Source organism: Lathyrus oleraceus, chromosome 4 (assembly GCF_024323335.1).
Source record: "Lathyrus oleraceus cultivar Zhongwan6 chromosome 4, CAAS_Psat_ZW6_1.0, whole genome shotgun sequence".
NCBI lineage: Eukaryota > Viridiplantae > Streptophyta > Magnoliopsida > Fabales > Fabaceae > Lathyrus > Lathyrus oleraceus.
This window is the reverse complement of record NC_066582.1, coordinates 165,311,948-165,332,742: the sequence shown is the minus strand read 5'-3', so window position 1 is coordinate 165,332,742 and position 20,795 is coordinate 165,311,948. Positions and strand designations below refer to the sequence as shown.

The following is a 20,795-nucleotide window of genomic DNA, read 5'->3' as shown; positions in this document are numbered from 1 at the left end:
TAGAGTCATCCAACATGGGTGGTCTATTTGAGTGTCCTATATCCTTGTCCATGGTACTAGAAAGTAACTTCCCTAGATCTCACCCAGAAATTAACAGGCAGGGTGCCTGCTCTGATGCCAATTGAAATTCTAGTTAACAGACTTCCGATGTCACAGGGGTTGTTATGACATCCAATTCTGCGCAGACAAGAATTATGCAGAACTTAAAATGTAAGTGCAGTAAATAACACAAGTAATTGTTTACCCAGTTCGGTCCAACATGACCTACCTCTGGGGGCTACCAAGCCAGGGAGGAAATCCACTATTAGTAGTATTAATTCAGACCTTAAACCAACTGTTTAACCCTATCACTTAATACCTACCCAATGCAATTTCAATCTTACACTAAGATCAGAGTTCCTACTCACTCCCCCTCAATCACCTCAGTGATTACTACCTTTAATCAATATTAAAGACAATTATGAAGTCACACTTCAAACAACTCTTGATTGTGCTTAACAGCTTTAATCAAGATACACAGCACTCACGCTTAAAAGCTTAGAGTGACACAACACTTACAACTCAATGAACACCCTATACCAATGCAATCATCTCAGTGATAATAGCTTGGCTTACAAGATACGTCTAATACAAGACACACAAAAATACAGCAGTGAAGTATATTGGACAAATAAAATCTTCACGCCTCAAAAAACCCCAGTTCTGAATGAAGGATTGCCATCCTTTTTATATTGCAGCACTTGGGCCTTGTACTTGTATTCTCCTGAATTTAAGGTCATGCGAGTTCCCCTAAATTCCACATCTAGGTTACTAACAAATAGGCTATTTGTTAGGTTCATTAAATGTAGCTTGGTTGTTGGTTTCCTGGATTTTCTCTTAGCTGTTGAATCCCTGAAGAATAGCCTGAGAAAAATGTTGAAACAGAAAAACTAAACAACCTACAATATAGCATACGCTGTCAGGAATGAATGTCACAACATTCAGTTTGACATCCAACTCAAGGACCATATGCTAAGTCTGTTTTTCCTGAAAACAGACAGTACAAATTTGCTGAACTGTACAGGACCAATCTGTCCATACCTCAGTATCAGCGTACATTAATAAATGTCAAGATATCCAATTTGACATTTACACAATTAGCCTTATGTCAGGTCTGTTATCCTCCTGAAGAACAGACTGAGATACATACTGACGTGTAGCAGAAAACCCACTCTGCCTATTGTTCAGTATATGCTGTCAATGATGAATGTCATAACATCCAGTTTGACATTCAGACAGTAGGCCTTATGCCAGGTCTGGTATTTCCTTGATAACCATACTGAAAATAAATACTGAGTTCTAACAGAACACCAACTGTTCTATTCCTCAGTATCTGCTGACAGGGATGAATGTCATAACATCCAGTTTGACATTCAATAAATCCTGTATTAGCTAATCCTGCAGTATACTACTCAAGTATGTCATGACATCAGCCAAGACATCAGAGTACAGCTAGATATTCTAACATACAATGCATTCAAACAAACACCTCCACAGCATGTCATGACATCAGTCAAGACATTAGAATCCAGCTAGTGTTTTACCATACAATGCAGCCAATTAAACACCTACACACACTGATGAAAATTCGGCAGATCCTTTGACAAAAGTATTAGCTAGAGAGAAAGTCCATAACACATCCAAGAAGATGAGACTAATGCCTATAGATAAATGATTTTCTCATGATGACAACCTGACCTAATAGGCTAGAGAATCCAAGAAATAAGTTTAATAGGTAATAACATGTTGTGAGTCATCTGAGGTGATTGAGCTAGTACAAATAAGAAAAGAATGAACCTTGAAGCAAAATGATGATGAGATGATAGACACTTTTAATGAAATATATACTTTGTATGAGGGAGTATCTAGATACATGATTACTCTTGATATACTCACCTATGTGATTGTGGAACTTAGGTTGCTTCCTATGGAATTTCGAGGCAAAATTCCTAGAGCTTTCACTAAACCGGGACAGAGTTGCATGGCCATTAAAGTATTGGCATATTAGAATACATGTTAAGAAAAGGTTGTGTGTGAGTTTAATGTTTGAGATAGATTTCAAGACAGTTGTGTGACTCTTGTTGAATCTGAATCCTACTTGTTATGCAAAGGTTCAAGTCGTAGACAACTCTGCTTGTGCATAATCCTAGAAATGTTTTATGTTACTTCTGAAACACTTTTAAATTCAAGTGGGGGATTGTTGGAACATGTCAATATTCCAATAGGGAGATGAGTTTGAAAAGGTTCCTTAAGCTCCACATTGTTAGAAAAAATAAGTATGTTTGTGTGTTAATTGAAAAAATTCCTTAGTCTCGCATTTCTTGGATTATATATCTTGGCTAACTTACTTCATTATATAAGGAAATCATTTGTTTTATTCCAAACACATCAAAACTTCTATTGAGTTTTTCCTTCCCTGCACTAATAACTTTGCGTCTTTCAAAATTTTTAAGCGCCAACTTCTCCCCCTTTCTTTCTACTCGTTGAACTTTCCGGGTATTTTCTTGAATTATCTTTAGAGAATTATTTTAATTTCTCCTCGTTTGAGTTGAGAAATTATCAAGTATTAATTTTTGGATTCTCTTTGGGTAATTATTTGAATTTCTCTTTGAGAAAATATTTTGAGTGTTCAAATGACTATTATTGAATTCTCTTTGGAGAATTATTTGAATTTCTCCTCATTTGAGAAATTACGGCTGGTCTTTATACTAGATACTACGAGTAGTATTTATACCATATTCAACTGGTTATTGTACCGTCAGAGGTTGTATTTCAAGACCGATTATATGTCGTGCAAGTAGTAATCATAAAGTTTAGAATTGGGTAGTTTTATTCTGAAGGCGTCATGGTTGAGTGACTGCTTTGCACAATTTTGAGTAGTGTCGTGAAATGTCTTAAAGAGAACAACCTAGTCTGTGACTTAACCTGGTTATTTCTTCAATAATAATTTTTCAAAACCATAAAACAACAATCCTCGTTTGCAATTACCAAGGTGGCATGGAGAAGAAATAAAGTGATTCCAACATCCAGATATCTCCTCACCAACATGACATAACAATGACAACTTGATACCAAAAACTAGCATAGACAATATGGAGACCCAAGTTACAAGACTTGATATAAAGGTGGATATCATCGAGGGTATTTGAAGACGTCGAAACAAATCTCGTTAAAAGGATTGTGGTTACAACGATGGCAACTCAGAATGATGAAGCAAACATCCCGTCGAGATGCATAAGAAAGAAAACCATAATGGAGAACATGTCCCAACTCCCTTTCATTGAAGAGATCAACAAGGAATTGTTTCTCAAATAATTTTGTCTTCCAATGATGGATTAATATGATTGGAAATGGATCCACGTGAGATTTTAGCCTCATTTAGTTTTAAGATGACGATTGAGAGAACATCAGATTCCCTAATGTGTGAGGTTTTCCCATGTATTTTTAAGATGGTTGGTCTATTGTGGTTTCCCTCACCTTCTAAAGAAGTATGACAAGTAACTGAAATTGTTTTGTCAAAAACAATGTGATTTCATCTATATTTGATATTCTGTCATATTTTAGATATTTTTTTACTTTTTTTTTTATTTTATCATTTTGTCATAATTTCAGTTTTACTATTTTTCGTAGTTGATGTGCATTACATCTATCTTTGATTTTCAGTTAAATTGAAATGCAATCTTTTTTAAATTGAGAAAAATGATCAAAAGTCAAGTCTGTATGACTTGAATCACAATTTGGAAATCTTAAAACAAGATGTTTATAAGCTTGATTTGAATTACAACTTTAGCTAATTCGAATCAAGAAATAAAAATGAAACTCGAAAATTGGTGTTGTAACCTTGATTCAAATCAAGGTTTTGCCTAAAAAAATCAAAGGCACCTTAATTTGAATCATAGTTACGGTTGATTTGAATTATGCATGAACAATTTTTTTTGGAATTCATTTCTAGTGGTGTGACTCGAATCAAGTGATTTTTTGACTTGAATCACATGATATGAATCATGACCCGAATCAATCACGTGAAATCCAAGTTTTATCACCTTTATTCAAGTCACTCTTTCATTTTATTCAAATCATAATTTTAGGATCTAACTCATATCAAATTTCTTGTTTTTCACCTATTTTGTGTCTTATCTCTAACACATACATAAATCATTTTTATTTCTCTCTCTAGAATCGTTACTCATATTTTTCATAATCCTTAAAAAATAAAGAGTGTTCTCATATTCACGTGAGCATTTAGCCTCATTTAGTTTTAAGATGACAATTGAGAGAACACTAGATTCCCTAATGTGTGAGGTTTTCCCATGTATTTTTAAGATGGTTGCTCTATTATGGTTTCCCTCACCTTCTAAAGAAGTATGACAAGTAATTGAAATTTTTTTTGTCGGTAATAATGGGATTTCATCTATATTTGATGTTCTACCGTATTTTAGATTTTTTTAATTGTCATTTTATTTTTATTTTTATTTGATCATTTTGTTGTAATTTGACTTTTATAATTTTTTGTAGTTGATGTACCTAACATATATCTTTGATTTTCACTTAGATTGAAACCATACAATATTTTTTTAAATTGAGAAAAATGATCAAAAGTCAACTATGTATGACTTGAATCACAAGTTGGAAGTCTTAAAAAAAGATATTTATAAACTTGATTAAAATTACATATTTAGCTAATTTCGAATCAAGAAATAAAAACTAAATTCGGAAATTGGTGTTGTAACCTTGATTCAAATCAAGGTTTTGCCTAAAACAAATAAAAGGCACCTTGATTTGAATAATAGTTACAATTGATTTTAATCATGCATGAACAAAAAAATTGGAACTCACTTCTAGTTGCGTGACTCGAATTAAGTGATTTCTTTACTTGAATCACATGATATGAATCATGTCCTAAATCAAACACGTCAAATCCAAGTTTTATCACCTTTATTCAAGTCACTCTTTCATTTTATTCAAATCCTAATTTTAGGATCTAACTCATATCAAATTGCTTGTTTTCACCTATTTTGTGTCTTATCTCTAGTACATATATAAATTAGTTTTATTTCTCTCTCTAGAATCGTTACTCATATTTTTCATGATCCTTAAAAAATAAAGAGTGTTCTTTCATTCACAAACACTTTCTCTCTCAATTCAAACTTAAATAAAAACTTCCTCGAGTGTTGATTTCGTGATTTCTGATTAAGTGTTGTCTGAGACTCATATGAAAACCAATCATATTCAACCTTTAGCCAAAAACCTTATTGTCCGGTTACTCAACTCTAATATTGAGGGTGAGTGGTAGTTTAAAGGTACATTAGGGTTCTAATGTTTTTGTGAAGCTTGTTTGTAATCTCAAACTAAATAATTGGATTGTGGACTTCCAGCAAAAAAAAAAGAGAAATTTCTTCTCCAAGAATATTTTTGTAGGGTTGAGCGAAGATGACTACATAAGAAATCTTTGAGTTTTTAACTCCTTCAACAATTCAAAGACTCGGACAAGGGGATTCTTATAGGATCAAGTGAAGATTGATGCAGACAGAATCTTGGAATGCTTTGGTTCCAGGAAGGTGTTTGTCTCAAGATCGAGTGAAGATCTTGAGGATTTGGCACCTTTGTGAGTTGTGTTCAACAGAAGGATAATCAAGATTTGGGTATGTGTTTCTTATGCATTTAAATTTAAGTGTTCAAAATTGATTGTGATTATCTACTGTACAAAAACATTATATCCTAATTTGTGAAATAGTGGAGACCAACTTATTTTCAATGGTTCACCATTAGAGACTGAACTAGATGTCAAATTGAATCAGTAAACATACCGGTGTATAATTACATTTATCCATATTTTAAATTTATGTATAATTTGCACGTTAATAGGTTTTTATCTCTTTTAGAATCGTATGTTGTTAGGTTTATCATTCATAATATTTTAATGTTTAAGCTTATGTCTATGCTAGATCTTGTCTACTAAATATTATTTATGTTGATTATATTTGTAGAAAGATGTAATATTATATTCTTAATTTGGTTAATAAAATTCTATTCAAATATGTCATTTTGAGTTTATTTTGATTAATTTCCACACTGTACATTAGTAATTTCGTCAGTTCAATTTTCATTATATATTTTGTTCATTAAGTAAATCATGCAAATCGGTCCATAACACAACTTTTCTAAAAATTCCTCTCTCGTGCATTTTGAAAACCTTTTGAAAGAATTTGTGAATAAGGGAAGGTGTATTCAACCCCCGCCCCCTTTCCTGATGACCATTATACTCCTACATTCAACCCAATAATGAAAACAACTAGGGGTAATATGTGTACTATGGTTCACGACAAGTTGGATAACTCAAAAGAACTAGATAAGTATAGTCACTCTTAGAAAAAGATTATATGAATCCCCCAGTTTGTTTATAAGTCACGTAAATGGATAAACATGTAAGATCAAGAACCTGAAGTCAACAATAGCATTGTGTATTATAGTAGCATGTCTGAAACCGAGACAATTTTCTTAATCTTTTATGTGAAAGCCTTCCAAGACACTAAGTGAACTCAAAAATAGAATAGGTAGCTACAACTGGAATATGAGACTACAAAATATACATTTACCAATGATCGAGATCGGGATAGCTCACGAGACAACGAAAAAAGATCGAGAGAAAGATTGAAGAAGAGATTATTTCACCAACTTCAATCCACTAGTAGAGAGGCCCAAATATATTTCAAAGATACTTATTAATCTAATTTCATTAACTTATCTCATCAAAAGGAGTTGAGGAGTGACGCATATATGAGGGTGTACTCTAAATATAATAGGATACACAATCATTCCACTGACAATTTTCATGGGATGCAGATTCATATTGATTCTGATTTGAGAAGAACACCTACACAGGCATCTGGAACAGGAGAACCTGTCTCAATTATGTCACAATCCCATTTGGGGGGCTCCAGATCACCTAAACCTTGAAAAAAGTCATTGGGTACTAAATAAGGAAAATATGATTTATAACCCTTATGATGTAGACAAATCTCATATTTGTAGTGTTCACGAGATGAAGACACTCCCTTAGACCAATAAAATACATCTACGCACCTCAAATTTTGTATGTGCTCTCACGTAGGTCAGTAATGTCTTACTAACCATCATGTTTTCAAATAAGGATTTCAGGAGGATAACATACAACAAGACAATCAGATGATCTTCAATATTAGAATGGAAAATCTTAATGTAAAGAGGATCTTTATATATCAAATCAACTTAGCCAAAATTATATTTGGAGAAGCTTACATGCAATAGGTTTACCTGAATCTACCATAAAGTCGTACAATGTTATTCTAATAGGATTCTTGGAGAACAATGTCAAAATAATAGGATTCATATGATCAATATGACTTTTGCAGGAGACGTTGGATCAAAGTAACTAAAGATGAGATACTAGTGGTTGAAGGGATATCGATATACAAACTTGTAATTCAAAGATTAGTACTTAAATAATGTTGGGACCATTGTATCAACTACTAATAGTGATTTCAATAAGTGTGTTGAATTGTTTCAAGTGATAATAAAACAGAAAGATCTACATAGTATTGAACATGAAGACCATGGATAATATTGAATTGACTTGGGTTTCCCTTGGTACTTCTAATTTGACCTTGCCATTAAACTCATTATTATACGTTACTATCGATTTCCAAGAATATTTAAGCTTAATCTCTTAACAATTAAATATTTAATATCTAAATTAATCCTTAATCTCTTGTATAATTACAATTTTATATTAAGTGTGGGTGTTAACATAAATATGTCAGTTTCAAGGATTCATCCATATCTCTATTCAGTGAAAAGCGAGAGTATATAATTCACAATATTTGCTAATTCCACTCTCATATCACAAAGTAAATCATAAATCAATTTAAAGTTGGTCAAAAAATAAAAGGTATAAAGAACATATATTATATAAATAATATATTAATAATAATTCAAAATGAAAAATTTGTTGAGAGAACAAGGTTATCAAAAATTTAGTTACTCATCCCCACAATTTTAAAATTACCTAGTCATGGTTTACTAAGAACATATAAAGAAAATAGAGATACTACACATGAAATATTGTAGGGAAAAGCTTTAACTTTTTAACTTTGAGTTGAATTGTGCTTTTATCTCAGCCTTCAATTTGAGTCTTCTCTTCAAGGTAGTATTTCCCTATCCAAAATCTGATTATTTATCTTGTTTCCTCTACTTAAATAGTAGTAGTAAAAATTAGGTTTTTGAATACTTGACGAACTTGAATGACTATTTGAACACCATTTATTTCAAACAAAATTCCTTGTGTTTTGGGCAGGGGCGAAATGGCTTACCAAAAATTAGAGAAATGTTACATTCATGAGTAAATGTCTTGCATTTTCATAAACAATGTGTTTTTAATTAAAATTTATGTGAATAAAGCTCAATTGAATTTATGTGTCTTCCTGAAAAATGTATATATGAATATTAGATTTAGATTTTAATTAGTTTCATTTTATTTTTACTTATAAAACTTCAGATATGGTTAAAATACTATAAATATATCATCTGGTATTTTAACCAAAATTCAACATTGTGTTAATTCAAGGCAACAAAATAAAATTACATGAAATCTGACTAAAAAGATTTGAAAACTGTATATAACGAGGAGTTATCAACCCCCATCTAGCAATGAAGTTTTTCATTGAAAAAAGAAATATAGTCATGATATATTCATATCAGAAAGTAGTTAGACATTGTTCAGTAAACATCCTTAAGAAACTACGAGAGAGATCCAAATTAGAACAAAAGGTTAATTAGACCATAAGAGTATGGAAAAGACTAAAATTTATGCCAAGAAAAAAATAATTAGAAAATTCTACAACCCTTAGAAAATTTAAAGGAAGTCGAGATACGAGGTCCATGAATGATTATAATGATTTGCACATAATTAACACATGAGGAGTGATTACACATCATTTAACTATCAACCACACTGTTTGGTTCATAATACATAAAAAAAGAACACTAGAAGGGAGAAAAGGATTGTAGTCACAAAAGAGATGCAAAAAGGGAACGACAAACTTCATCCAAACAATCATATTTGTGATGTGGTTAGCTAGTGCGGTAATGGAAAATAATATTAACGGTAAGTGGCGGGTATATGCTCATATTATACTGATTTGTACAATGCAAGCATCAAAGACCCATTCTGATTACCAAACATAATGGGCCCAATAGTGAGGTCCATAAACACGTCATGAAAGTTTCTCACCTAAATAGTAAAAGATGAGACGACGCGGTAATGTACGCTCGAGGTTACTCTAAAATGTTAGTGAAGCTATAAATTAGAAATCTATAAGCATTGGCATGTTAACAGTGTTTTAGATTGTATGAAACATATTCAAATCAAATATGTTCAACCACTTATCTGAGAGTTTGTTAAAATAAAATGTTATATTTATCCATTAAAAAATTTAAATATCATTACATTGGAAATAAAAACTACATAGAAGGAATATGAGTTTATCTTATCAATAAATAAGGATTTCCAGACCAATCCATGATCACTAACTCAATTCACTTACTTGCTATATGCATACATTTTTCCTTACTTTAGTATCACATATCTTTGCAGATACACTCATTCTCTTAGAGAAAGATTGTACGAGAGGAAAGTGATAAGATCAAAGAGTCACATCAATAATTTAAAATTTACATTACGTTTTTAGGTTATACTTCATGTAAGGTTGCACAAAAACATAACTAGAGCCAGATGCATCCAGTAGTTTCCCTAAAAATCGACTTCATGACATATAAACCTAATTTACACTATCATGTTATGCCTTTTAAGTTGAAGAACACATGGACTATCTACCAGAGGTTGAAGGATAGAGTATTTTTCCAAAACATAGTGGTATATTGTTTGTGTAAGCCTTAGAGATCAATAATTTTATGAATAAACTTAAAACTTGTATTATATTAATTATTTATAATAAAAACAAATTATTATATTTGTTTTCATAGTAATAATATCCCTATGATAGTTTATTCATTTAATGAACTATTAAGTGTGACATAAATGTAAGACGCCATTAAATATAAGGATGTCAGTAGAAAAGTAGTTGTAGTCAAGTCTTATTGTCAAATAGGGCAACCAAAACACACAGAGACTATAAGGTGAGTAGATGGATGACCATATCTCAAAGGTCATGGATATAAGATATCAGGTCTTCATATAGGTATAAATATATGGAGTAAGATTTATATTGGAATTACTCACTATGAGAATACTAGATAGTGTGTGATGTAAGTGTTATAATTTATTCACATAGCGACAATATTGTCTGTCACCCTTTAACCTGACATCACTAAGGACTCTATAAGAGGGGTTTGTCACTTTAGTGTCGTGAAACGTTGTTTGTAAGAAGTCTATTATAAATTTGATTAAATGGGTACTCATTGAATCGCGTAGAGGCATTGACATTCGTGTTATGATTGTAATCAATCTATGAAGTGAATCCATTCGTAAGAATCTATCGCAAGGAGAATATTTTTTAATTTTGTTTCTTGTGTATATCGTGTTTTCCCTTTAAATACATTTAAATCAACAGGTCTAACATGGCCATCAAAACATAAGGTACAATCTAAAATTTTAAAAGTGATATTTGAGTATATTTAGAAGTACAATATATGGTTAAATTTAGAGAAATGTACCTTCAAAGTTAAAGGAGGAAAATTCTTAGGATTCATGATTAGAGATGTGCAGTTTCGAAACTATCAAAGAAATCCAGTGTTTGGAAGATCGGATCATAGTTTCTATATAATTTTGTAAATCGTTCATTTCAATTCTATCGCGTATGGAGAAACTATCGTGTTTCCATTGCTCGAAAATTGAGCATTACTTCCAATTTTATCCAATGGTAGTAAAGACTAGTTTTTGCATCAAGAAAGTTATAAAAAAACACCCATTATCAAATAGGATGGTGGCATGGTCATTGGAACTTTTGAAATTTTAAATGAATTGAAACAATCGAATCATAGGTTAAAGCATATTTCATTATAGAATTGACACATCCATTAAATACTGAGAGTGACCTTGTTTGTAGATGTTAAATTTAGTGTTAATGGTAGCATACTGTTGAAGGACCCAAGAGCCTCAACGCATATTAGGTCTTGAGATTCAATTTCAAAAACATTAACAATTAAGAAGAATGCGAGACTTTAATAACTAATTTACCGTTAACTCGGAAGATAAGGGTATTTTTGGATGGCCTTATTTGAATTTATCTAGTGCTATAAGTTTTGTGATATTTTTGGCCTTATTAGAATTTATCTAGTGTTATAAGTTTTGTGATATTTTTGGACAGCTTATGATATTTTTCATAAATTTTTTTGAACTTATTTTTATAAATTCTTTAATATAGCTAATGAAAACAAGTTATAGCATACATAAAAAACAATTTAAATTTATTTTATCTTTTGTTATAAAAATAGCTTATGTGAACTAATTCATAAGCATTTATATTAATAAACATGTGTGTTATACGCTGCAAATAAGTTGTTTATCCAAACAGACTATATATCTCGAAGGTAGTGTGATTCTCATCTTATACTAAACCAAGTTGAGGGAAAATACCAAAAAAATTGAAAGATGTTTGCATCACTTGTATACTCTTATGGTGTGTTTGGTTCGGAGTAGATGGAGGGGATTCGAGAAAATATTTTTAACGAAATATATTTGGTTCAAATTTTAGAAGGAGGGGAGAGGAGGGAATGGGAGCAAAATCTCTCAAAAACACACTTTTTGCATCCTCTCGAATTTGAGGGATTTTGAGGAGAGGGAATCTGAATTTTGATATTTAAATTCTTTTCACATTCACTAAAATATTTTAGTATTTCAAAATTATTCATTTTCTTTCATTTTGTGTGATTTTTCTCTATTGTTTATTTTAACCAATCCCCACCTTCAAATTATTTTTCGTATTTTTGTACTTAATATAAATTAAAATCACTACACTTTTTATTATTTATGTTCATTTTTTTCCAATTTTTGTTATTTATTCTATTATACTTTCTTTTATATCAAATTTTTTATTTTTTATTTTTTTATTAAATTGTAATATATATATATATATATATATATATATATATATATATATATATATATATATATATATATATATATATATATATATATATATATATATATATATATATAAAATTTATTTTATGTATTTATTTTGTTAGGTGGTTTCTCAAATTTAAAAGTTGTTATCAACACTTCGAAGAGTTATAATTCGGATTAAGTGTACTCATAACTCTTTTAATTTTATATGGTAAGTTATAATTTTTTTAATCACTCAACATTAGAAATTTTGTGTTTAATTATTTATGTGTATTTTATTACCGAAAAAAATATTTATGAATTTTTCACCTTTAAATATCATATTACTTATATAAGATCATAACGATAAAAATATAAACTACTAATAAAAAAAAATTCCTCCCCTTGTGAACCAAACATATTTTTAATTAAAATCTCTTCATTCCCCACCACCCTCACCTACCCTCCATTTGAACCAAACATATATAGAACTGAAAAAATAAAAACCCTCATCCCCCCTCCCCTTCTCATTCCTCCATTAAAACCACTCCTCTCCCATTCCCTCATTTGAACCAAACAGACCCTTAAAAAAATGTGAAAGTTAATAATCCAACAAATGCAAGACTAAAGATTTTCCAACTCAGTAAACACATTGTGTCACCAAGACAGAATTATGTGTTGTCGGTGTCGATAGTAATGACCATAGAGGATATATCATTAACATACTTCAAAATTTGTTTGGGACCAAATAGTAAATTTATGGAAATTCACTTTTGGACGTGTTTTTAATCAAGTGTACATCAGACTCTTTTTCTTCCTCATTTCTCTTTTACTCTCTCAAACTCTCTCAACTCACTTCCAAATTTCTACTTTTAACATCCAATCAATCAAAGAGCTCAACATCAAACTCATATTTGGTAATTTTTATTTCACTATACATTTTTTATTTCTCTATACATTTTGTAGAAATTGAGCAATATGTTGTGTAATAGGTAGTTTATATATGTTACTTAACTGAGTAATGTGTTTGACACATAGTTTAGATGAGCAATATTTTTTACAATGTTGGATTTCCATGCATTTATGCCTTTGTCTCCCAGGGGAGGCATGTGTCACCTTCTGATTCTACGGAAGCCCCATCGGTCCATGTTGAGTCACCCCATATTGATGTCGTTCTTAAAGGGGTTTGGAGATGCCTCTATACTCAAACCATGTGGTCAGGCATGTGTGAGACGGAGAGATAAAATTTATCTGTATTTATTCTTTGAAACACATTTGATATAATATTTGATGATTTTGACGATGATTTATTTGTTTCTAGGATAGTGATGCTTTAAAATGCACCAAACATGGTCGAAAGATTGCAAGGTTACCGCGGCCTGATGAGAAGTAGTTTTAGGATGTGACGTAGTTATTTGGGACGCGAGACTTATGCAAGACTGTTTATTCTATTGTTAACCATGGTATGATTTCAGCGTTTGTTGATAGATAGCACTTCGAGAGATGTGATTTTTTCACCTTCCATACGGTGAGATGTCCATCACATTGGACGATGTGTCATGCCTGCTACATCTTCTGATCAGAGGAACACTGTTACACCACAACACGATTATCAGAGATGAGGCATTGGAGCTGGTGGTGACCCATTTAGGAGTTGACTCAAGGTTTTCCCTAAAAGAGATAGAAGACACCCAAGGGTGTCATGCTGCTAGGTTTCAATTACTGGAGATGTTGTATGTACAACAGCTGGCAGTGGATTGAGTGGGTTAATGGTGATGATGAGCAAGTTATGTAGCATAGTGCATACACATTGAGAGTATACCTATTGTACTTGGTTGGCATGTCCATCTTTGTGGACAAAAGTGTCTATTATGTGGATGTCGTTTGCCTTAGATACTTCGCTGACTTTGAGTAAATTTATGAGTACAGCTGAGGATCGCTTATTTGGTCTACTTGTAATCCAAGTTAGCTGAAGGTTGTATGTCAAAAACCAAACAGGTGACAACCAGTTACATGATGTTAACGGTAATATATTTGCATCCTTTACGGTTTCTTTACCATTTTCATAACACTTGTATTGGTCCTTTTGGGATTGGTTGCATTATACAAAATAACATGGAGTTTGCTCAAGCTAGTTCTAGTGCAAAAGTGACACATGTTGAACAAGATGTTCCAACATGTGGGTTGCAACATCTGATCTCTTGGAAACAAACAGATGGAAATTGAAGTTGGTTCTGATTTCATCTATCCAAGATTCTCTCCATAATAGAAGATCATGAAATCAAAGAGAAGAGTTGATTTTTGATGTATTGTTGCAACATGTTGAACTCGATGTGCCAGCATGTGTTGTACAACATTTGGCCTTAACAACAAACCTTGTTGGATGTTGTTTGTTGCATATTTTCTAATTGGTTTTCAATCAGATTTGATGCATTTATTTTAGCAATGTTTTATTGGGTTTTTTACAGTTAGACAAATCAGATTTAAATGTGATTTAAATTTGAATTTGAATTAGAAAAAAATCATATCTTTTGTTGGAGAGATTTGAGGAGCAAATCATATCTAACTAATTAAGTTATTTTCTGGACGCATTAAATGCAAATCCACAAGGAGAAAAAGCTCAGAAGAAATTACTATATAAGGAGACTCAATTCTCATTGTTTAATAAGACTTTTGGTGCGCAAGAACTAGGTTCGTTGTGCTAGGGTTGGAGTTTTTTGCTTCTTGTATTCCAAGTTAATGCCATAACTGAATTAGTGTGGAATCTACTATTGTACACCACAATATTTCAGTAATTTGACATAGTTGATTTGTCTTAGTTGAGTTGTAACATTCAACATTGTTTATTGAGTTGTAAACATCAATCACATGTTGTGTGATTGAGAAGAAAGTGAATAAATTCTCGTATTTATAAGGATTTCTTAAATAGAAAGTCATTAGGATTAGGAAGAGGCTTTGAACAACATAGGGTTTTTTGTAAGACTATGTGTATTAATTCAAAGTAGTGAATTTCCTTTCTTGGATAGAGTGCCCCCAAGACGTAGGTATGATTTCACCGAACTGAGTTACCAATCTCTTGTGTTATTTTACTATCTTTTGTAATGTTTTATTGTTATCTTTTTACTGTCATTTTGGTTTAAGAATTTGGACAAGTTGTCTCGACATCAGGTCTAACATTTGCCCACTGAGGAACATAATTTTGACTGGTTCTACATTATTACTAATAATTCATATATACCATTTTCAGCCATGGATCCTCCAATACTTCCAACACATATTTGTCTGGTTATATGTTGATGCCTATATTAAGGATATGCCTCATGATTGTGCATTCGTCCCACTCAGAGGCAATCGGGCAACAGAGTCCTTTAGAGTGTATCTTGATTGAATAGTATCAGATGATATACACTTCTAGACCTACAAAGATCATCGTCAGACTCGTCCCTCGTATGACATAACTTGCTACTCTCAATGATTGGCTTGTGGGTCACATCTGATGTATCCACATTTGCATGAGCACGCCATGTGCTAGTTCAAATATATGCAGTTTGTTCCAAGAGACCCCTCTGATTTCGATCCTCTTAGCGCCATAGAGATGTAGATTTCATATATGATAATTTCCTTAATCTTTTGGTACCGACTGAAGCACGAGTTACAATAGCTCCTAGCGACTAGAGTTGTGCATTCAACTACGTCTAGTGGTATTTCATAGTGTCACGTCTTTATATGACACTAGATACTTCATAAGATCCACCTAGACCCGCTCATCAGGAGATATTATAGGAGGAATGGGTTAGGGTGTATCATGTTAATGTGTTTCCATGTATTGTGAATCTTCAAGAAATGAGTATAGATAAAAAAAAAAGTCTTTTTGAAAGGCTCTCCTGGAAGGGACATTGTAGATGCAATTTTCAATGAGACACGAACGACACTGTTGTACAACACTGTTGTACAAGAAGCAACAAAGAAATAAGAAGGTCTAACATACACATTAGTGTTATATCAATACAAGAAGCAACGAAAAAATAAGGAGGTCTAACATACACATTAATGTTATATCAGTATTATGTAATATTTATATTAGACATTATTAGTATTTGTTAATTTGTTATTTTAACTATATTATAGATTGATTTATTAATATATGACATTTTCATCTTAATCATTAAGTATATGATTTAATTTATAATTTATCTTGATCATTAAGTATACAATTTAATTTATAAAAAAATTATTACGATAATATGGTTATAATAATAGTCTATTACATGTGTATTTCATAAAAAAAACTGAAGATTTTTGTCTAAAGTGAATATAAAAGTTGTATCTCTAGAATGAATATAAAAATTGTATCTCCAAATCAATTCAAGGCAAAATAAATGTCTCAATTCATAATGCATATGGTGTGGATAATATTAATACGAAAGTGCATCTCTATAATCTCTATAACATGCTATATGCATCCAGAAAATGCAAAATGAATGTGGCTTAGTTAGGGATGCACATAAGATTAATATGTAAGAACATCTCCGGATCATCTTCATGCAAAAATAGAGATGTACACATTAACGCATGTATTTGAAGGGAAATAGGTGCATCAAGAAATACATTTCAGATTCCCATGGACATTTTGGAATTTCTTCAGTGTTTTTCCATCACTAAGAATGAGAGAAGCAATTCCCATTCAAAAACTCAAATCTAAATCATACAGGCACAATCAACCAAGCCGAGATGAAAAAACCCTGGTTATATTTAATTTCCTATCTTAAAAAAAACACTGGGAGTTATAAAGTATTAGAAGTTTTTCTTGCTATATCCAATCATTTTCTGCCAAAATTGAAACAACTAGATAAGACTCGAAATGAAAACACCATATTGTTGGGAAATTTTATTTTACTTCAAACACAAGAAAAGTAGACAAACATGAAAATTATCATGCCATGTGAAGTTCTAGATCACAATTCAATAAACAATACGAAACTAGAATAATAACTTTTTTCTGAGGCGACAGACATCAGTCCCCATAAACAACCTTCATGAAACCACTAATACTCCTAGTGGTGCTCTTCCTTGACTTCAAATAGCCCATCAGGACCTGTGTATCATTAAAAAACAATGTCATACAGCCTGGAATTTCAGGTCAACCAAATAATTTGAAAATAAAGGCACACACATTATCAGTGGATAACTTAGCAGCAGTCCTAGCAATGTAAAATAGACCCCAAATAATTACTATGACAATAATCTACAAACTTACATGTACAAAAGTATAAACAACCAACATTTGGCAATTAACCTCGGAGAATGATAAATAATACACACGGACAAAATCAATACAAAATGCATGATTAAAAACTTGATCGAGTGTAAACCATTACATTAGTCACCTCTCAAAAACTCATTTATTGTGTTGAGGGTTTTCTCTAAGAAAGATTTGTCTATCAAAATTTATTCATGAAGTATTATAGGTATTAGCAAGAAGAAGACACGCTTATTCCTCAGAATAAAAGCCATGATCACATAAATCCTTGAGCTAGAGGCAGGAAGGCCTTGGAAAGTGTGATGTGAACAAAAAATGCAATAAAGGTTTTCTTAAATTGTGGATAAAGAAATGGAACAAAAAATGCAATAAAGGTTTTCTTAAATTGTGGATAAAGAAATGGAACAAATACAAGATCCACCTTCTAACTCTGAAAAATGGACCTTGCAATATACCAATACATACCATAATATTAAGCTTATCATAATTAACTGTAACTAGCCTAGTTCGAACAAACTATTAGAAATAAATAATATGCAGTGCATGCAAACTTGATCATACTAACCAACTAGATATGAGTGCTCTTCGTTTAACAAATGTCAAAGAATGATGTAACATCATTAATGTAGCAAAATACAGGAAATAAGAGACTGCTACAATTAAGGAACTGAAATTTTTTAATCAATTCCACTAATCTAGTAAAATGTTTTCAGGGAGCCTCAGGTAGGTGAAGGAAAATATAATATCACAAGGAAAAACATCAAAGACACATACCCCATGGGAATTCCTTATTGCGGATATGCAAATATGAGTATGCCTGCAAGAGTAATAAAAGAGTTAGAATTCTTTTGACTTAAAAAATCAAAGGAAATAGATATCTTAAAAGATGACGCATATGAAAGTAAAGGAAAAGTAACCAGCAGGTAATTAAAGTTTGCTTCAAAATAGAAATTCATTACACATATAGTGAAATGTCTCAAAATTTGGCCTGAAGCATAAACTTTAAATGGGGAAATGATCATACATCAGGAACTTCAATCAGAGTATTTTATGAGTGTAACCGTCCTCATTTTTTGCGGGGCGAACAAAGTTTTAGACCCGCACACCCCCAGCTATGCCTGCCCCGCCTCGTGTTTTGCGGGGTGGACCTAAACGGAGCGAGCATGCCCATTTGGTCCCTAGGTTTGATTCCTTATTAGCTATTCAAAATTTAAGAATGTTGATGAAAAAAGAGAAACACAGCATGTTCAGAGTGGAATTTCTAAAATGAAAAGAATTAAAAGATAAAATTACATATAAAGGAAAGCTTACAGGAGGTGCATCATAGTGGTGGTGACCCTTTGAGAGAATATAAGTGGCTAAAGCGGTGCATGAAACAATGCCTAAATATGTGATCTTCTCCCATTTGGCCGTTTCGTCTGATACAACGGAGAAGATAAACAATGAGATACAAAAAAATAGTATTCAAATTGAAAGCATGCAAAGAGCAATACAGGAAGTAAGCTAGAGAAAATCGATTAATCTCAACCTCGAACATCTAGATGATGATATATTAAACAAAAAGATGCTATTCGAAATAACGGATCAAAATTAGTATTGATATATGATATATGTACCACAATAAGTATATAACCTGTGATGATACATGGCAATGCAAAGACATAAATTCAAATGCAAACTTAATGGACTCAATAATAATATTTTTAGTAAAAATCTATAATTCATCATTTCTAGATTATAAACATTCAAACACGCTATGGTATATTTTCATGGATAATTCATCTTTTTTGCTTTTTTAATTTTTAAAAGGCTGAATCACAATCAAATACATTTTAACAGAGAAAAATTACAAACAAGCTATGCAACAGTTTCTTGGATAATTCATCAATAATAAGATTTTACATATAAATATATAACTCATCATTTCTGGATAATAAGCATCGTGCATAAACTTTCAAATACGCTAAATCAGAGTAAACCGGATCAATCTCAAGAACGAAAAAAAAAACCTAAATCAGAGTAAACCGGATCAATCTCAAAATTCCACATAACATTACCCACATTCATAAATTAAAAACCGAAACGCAAATTAACCTAACAAACGAGACGCGTCAGCGAAAATCAAACGGATATGCGAATTATATTCAATAATTTAATAATGATGAAAAACTATTAATCGAAACCCTAAAATAATTTTTGAAAAAGGGTTAGCTGAGAGAGAAAGGGGATTAGGGTACTGACGTGCATCATCGTAATGAGAGGAGGAAGAAAAGCTTCGCTTGGGAGCGGGGGAGCTGCCGGAGCCTCCTCGTCGTAGGACGTTGCGAAGAAAACCAGATCTCGCCAAAGTTGTCGCCATTTACTCTTCTCGAAATGTTTAGCTTTTTGTTTTGTCAACAAGAATTTTATGAGAAAATTGGGACTGAATAATTTTATACTAGAGTAGGCGCACGGTGGCACGTGTGAATGAACGAGTACTTTATTTTTATTTTATTAAGTTTAAATGCAGTTTTATTCTTTTTGTTTAATTATTTTAAAAAATTTAATCTCTTTTAAAAATTCATCTTTTTATCTCTTTATTAAAAAAATTCTGTCATTTTTATAATGTGATGCCTAAAAAATAGTCATGAGAATAATTTCTTATTAGTTATAATCTATTATAACCCTTCAAAATCTTAACCCTTGCACGTTCTTATATATTTGTTATTTTCTTAATTTTTATTTACAATTCTGTTTAGATAAATAAGTAATTAATAAATATCACAAATAAAACTTTATCAAATCCCTCTTTATATGTCAAATGTCAAACACTAATTGGCTACCTCAATATATTTTCCCACTTGCTCATTGGCCACACTACTCTCTCTTGTTTTCTCTCTCCAATTTTCTATGTTTTTCTCCCTAAAACCCTAAACTCTCTCTCTCTCTCTTAATCCCTAAACCCTAGAGTTTTGAACTCTCTTCCTTCCCTTACCCTATTTTTGTTTCCTCCTCTCTTCTCTTTTCATTGTAAACAAGTCTGAACCCCTTCTTCCATTTTCTCTTTTCCACTTTCCATTAACACCTCAACAACTCATCAAGCATGAGTTCAATGAACCTGAAGACAGAAAGAGGGTACTAGAAAAGAGCATCTTATGAGATTTGAATAGGTAGAATTTGATTGCTTTTAATTTTGGGGTTTATCAATTTTTTGAACTATTTGCATAAATTCCTTCATCTTCTTTAAATCAGAATCAATTCCATGTGAAAAACACAAGTGCTTAAAACTACTCATCTTGTGTTTGTGGTTCAACCTAAATAATCATTGTCTGAAAAATCACTTATATATTGTTTTCAATCATAACCTAAAATTTCAAATCTGAAAAAATGTTTTTGGCACCTTTTTAACAGCTTAAA

At 31.7% G+C, this 20,795-nt stretch overlaps 1 protein-coding gene across 1 annotated transcript; it reads right to left on the bottom strand.

The window, feature by feature from the left end:
- Positions 1 to 17,001: 17,001 nt before the first annotated feature.
- Positions 17,002 to 19,825, bottom strand: LOC127074325 (cytochrome c oxidase subunit 6a, mitochondrial). Its single transcript, XM_051015636.1, has 4 exons — positions 19,641 to 19,825; positions 18,711 to 18,817; positions 18,174 to 18,216; positions 17,002 to 17,234 (listed from the first exon to the last, which is right to left on the bottom strand). Exons 1-4 carry the CDS (start codon positions 19,756 to 19,758, stop codon positions 17,194 to 17,196), a joined length of 309 nt encoding a protein of 102 aa, XP_050871593.1. The 5' UTR covers positions 19,759 to 19,825; the 3' UTR covers positions 17,002 to 17,193.
- Positions 19,826 to 20,795: the final 970 nt, after the last annotated feature.